The 3,953-nt window shown below is 37.6% G+C and overlaps 1 protein-coding gene across 3 annotated transcripts in view; it reads right to left on the bottom strand.

Moving 5' to 3' along the window:
* sorcs2 (sortilin-related VPS10 domain containing receptor 2) overlaps positions 1 to 3,953 on the bottom strand; it is a 368,020-nt gene that overhangs the window by 15,552 nt on the left and 348,515 nt on the right. For all 3 annotated transcript variants that reach the window (XM_005741860.1, XM_013913087.1, XM_013913088.1), the window contains exon 14: positions 710 to 817. In XM_005741860.1, coding sequence (XP_005741917.1) covers positions 710 to 817 — 108 coding nt within the window. The remainder of the gene's footprint in view (positions 1 to 709; positions 818 to 3,953) is intronic.

Here is a 3,953-nt window from a genome sequence, read left to right as displayed (position 1 = left end):
AAGGTTCTCAGGCCTTGGTTTAGCTCACTGGGATGAGCAGGCGCCCATAGGCCGTTTGGCTTGAGAGTGGCAAATCCGAATCTGAATCCGACCCCTGTTCATACAATACTGTCTTTCAAGCTGTATATAAAGAAATGAGGGCTTATGGCTCAAGACTTATGCACAGCACCGTAGACGCTAACTAAGCTGCCTGTACTGCTGTACTAGTCTAAGCCTGCTCAGGATGCGTTCACAAATACTTAGCAGACTATGGGAGTAATATGTCAGCAGGTGAGTATGTAGGGGTCCTCTGCTCCCATCATTCTCTGCTTTAATGTGAAACTGAAGAGAAACTAGGTGCCACTCTCCAAAAAGGGGGACTGCTTTATTGGAAAAGAAAAATGAGCTCCTTTAAATGTACTCTATGTCATATGTCAGTTGTCTGAAAGGTAGACCTTTCAGACAACTTATTAAAAACGTATACGAGTACAGGAAGAGTTAAGGATACAATAAAAGGTAAATTGTAGGAGATGTAAGGTATTTAAATTCTTCTCCACAATGCTGAATAGATATGGAATATGAGAGAATATATTGTCAGCTACATAAAGGAAAGTTTGAATTTGTATTTTTTTAAAAGGCACCTAAAATTTCAGACCCTTTTCAGTTAATTTAACTGAACAGTGTGTTTTATCATTCTGGCAGAAGCACTGAAATTGAAATTTTCACTCACGTCATGACCAGGGTCTCATCTCCTGGCTCACTCAGAAGTCCATCGACGAACACGGAGGTGCTTGTAAAGTTGTGAATGTTCCACGTCCGTCCTTCATCAATACTGAACCTGTGGGAAAGGATGAAGTGTTCAGAATCACCAAGACAGAAGCAGAGTCTCATGAAACTGTCTTCAGATATAACAAAAGAGCCTTGCCCTGATGTCAGCAAATGAAATCTTAAATAACAATCAAAAGACTAGAAATCAACATTAGACTTATCATTTGGTACTTCTAATGTTGATTTCATTTGGTACTTAATGAATTTAGATTATGTTGCCCTTTATACTGTCTGTCTAAAACCTGCGTGATTAGCACAACTAGCTAAATGCTGAATACCTAGTGCATCCTAGAAAACTGGTGTATCCACTTCATGGTGTAATTTCAGTTTATTTTCAGTACAGTTTCTCACATTGTCCCTCTGTTTGGTTCAGAAAGCTATCAGATGTTAAGGTAACTTTTTCAGCTCATAGCTAGCTTGTAGCTATTGTTTGCCATTGTTTACGGGCCTGGCAGACTCACTGAAATTATTAGTTCTTTAAACCAACTGCAATATGGATAAAATTATTTATCAGATACTAAATTTTATGTACCGTTAGAATCAATACAGAGCACATGTACTGTTTTATATTTGAAATGTAGCTCTGTTAAAACATTTCTGAATTAAAAGTATTATTGTCTTTTGAGATAAAAACAACTAAGATTTGTGTAATTCATTTTTGAAAGTAATCGCATAAAATTTTGGCAAAGCCATGGAAATATGGTTATGATCAACTACCTAACATTCATATTAGGCCAAACAATACTTTGTTTGCAGAGTCTTGACATGTTTTCTATGTGGGATAAATGGTAAATGGTAAATGGCCTGTATTTGTATAGCACTTTACTCGTCCCTAAGGACCCCAAAGCGCTTTACATATCCAGTCATCCACCCATTCACACACACATTCACACACTGGATACTGCACACATTCTTACCAACAAAATGCTTATTTTATCCCATTCTGTTGGTTTTTGTCTTTTGCCCTTCTCCCCCGTCCCTCTTCTCAGCTGTTTCTCTTTCCCTCTTTCTTTCTCCCCTTCTTTCCCCCAGTCAAGTCTGTCCCATATTCAGTAAGTGAAAATAAAATAAACAATAAAAGGTGAATCAAATGGACCATTACGGCAAGGCTGGGGTGGTCAATTTGGTAAAGTAAATCCGTTGGGCATCTTTCCTTGCCTTTAGACAACAATTCTGATGGCAAAGGGGCCAACGGGGCCGGGCAAAAAAAAAAAAAAAACATACAAAAAGTGATTGCAAAATGTTTGATATTCTAAACATGGGAGCAGCTAGGTGCTTTCCATAGCTATGGTCTTTCACCAGAATTATCTTAGTGAGATAATAAGGTGGCTGTAGCTTAGGAGGCAGAGCAGATCATCTGCTAGTCAGAAGGTTGGTTCTTTAATCCAAGGCTGCCAGACAAGATACTGAATCACACAATGAGTGAGGAGTTTGAACTTTAGATTAAAAAAAAAAAACCCCAAAAGCTTATGCAGTAGAAAACTGTTCAATTTAAAACTGGTTAATATGAGATGAGGGTGTACCTTTTGATTTCCTTCATGTTCACTTCAATTCAATTTTATCTATATAGGGTTATAGACAACAATAGTTGCCTCAAGGCATGCCATGTTGTAAAAACCCTACAATAATAGATACCCCCTCATAAGCAAACTCTTGTGACAGTGGGACAGAAAACTCAATTTTTAACAGAATGAAATATACGTTTACAACAGATATTTTTAGTAGGTTAAATGAAACATCATTCGAAAGTCATGGAAATTCATTGGTAAAAATGTGTATAAGAACTGTGTAATTTGTTTTTTATGCACATACATAACAAAGTTGGATCACTGAAGTTGTCTATACATAGAAAATTGACAAAATACAGCATTCATTGCTAATTAAGTGCTTTTTATGCTTTTAGTCACAATGAGATCCTTTTTGTGAAACTCAAATGTCTGTTATTCAAATTTTCTTTAGTCCTGTCTAAAATGAGGTTTGTGAAGCAAGCAAGAAGAGCCATCTGCCCAGCTTTATTTACTGTGCCGACAACTCATGCCATCAACAGTGGCAGCAGTACTGAATAAGTGTGACTGTGTGATGGAGAGCGATCAATGTTGAATCGAGCAGTGTGTGGCTCGCTCTGCGGGCTGTGTTTTAACAATGTCCTAACAAGGAGTGCAATAAGATAATCACTGGGTAAACAGGCACTGTGAAAGAAAAACAGAATGGATATACAAAGCCATCAAAGCTAGGCCTTGCTAGGCCTTTTTATGCGTCAAACAAAGGGTTCTCTAATCTAACAGTGTGTGAAGCCACTTTCCAAAGGCAGAATCAGTTACGTCTTGGGGCCTTTCAACTTTAATTCCTTAAAATTGATGAATCAAGGAGTACTGAGGTGTGAATGTAAGCATGCTATGAATTTCACTCAGACTCTGTTCCTTCATTTCTACTCACTACTTCTTGTAACATCTGACGTGTACAACCAAGCGCAACATCATGAAAGACTTCTGACAGTTCAAGTTTTATTATCTACAGGACAAAGACACTAATGGGCACCACCAAGAGAGTTCTTGGCATTAGAACAAGAAAGCAGAATAAAACTGCCAAGGGGACGGTTCGTCCAAATTCCTTGCCTCTGAGTTTGGTCATTTGGATTAACTATAAAAACATTTGCCCTTCAAAGTGATCAGACAGCAGATCACAGGTAATTCGAGGCATGCTGAGACCCTAAAAGTCTTTCACCAGAATGATTTTGTTATTTATCAGTAATAATGGTATGAGTGATATGGATGAGTGAATAGTAAATGAAGCGCTAAAGGCTCTTTTAGACTTTGGTTCATTTGACCGAGGAAAGAAAAAAGACATTGCTATCTAACAAAACACATAGTTACATAAAATGAGGCATAACGCAGTGACTAGACAGGTTTAGTGCCATCATCCTGCATGATCAGTTCTTATCATAGTAACTAAATATGATATATGCAAATAGCATGAACTGCTTTTTGTCAGCTTTCTATACGTATAAATACGATCCCTAAAGACCATGGAAACTTTGACCAGATGGCAACTGATGATGGACTCGTTGAGCAATAATGCCTTTTTTCTCTTTTAGAGTTATTCTTTTTATAATAAAGAGCTTTATGTCTGTGAAGGTTCTCAGTCAT

This window comes from Pundamilia nyererei, unplaced genomic scaffold, assembly GCF_000239375.1.
Source record: "Pundamilia nyererei isolate P.nyererei 1_Seehausen unplaced genomic scaffold, PunNye1.0 scaffold00114, whole genome shotgun sequence".
NCBI lineage: Eukaryota > Metazoa > Chordata > Actinopteri > Cichliformes > Cichlidae > Pundamilia > Pundamilia nyererei.
The sequence above is the reverse complement of the archived record's forward strand: the minus strand, read 5'-3'. Positions and strand labels throughout refer to the sequence as shown.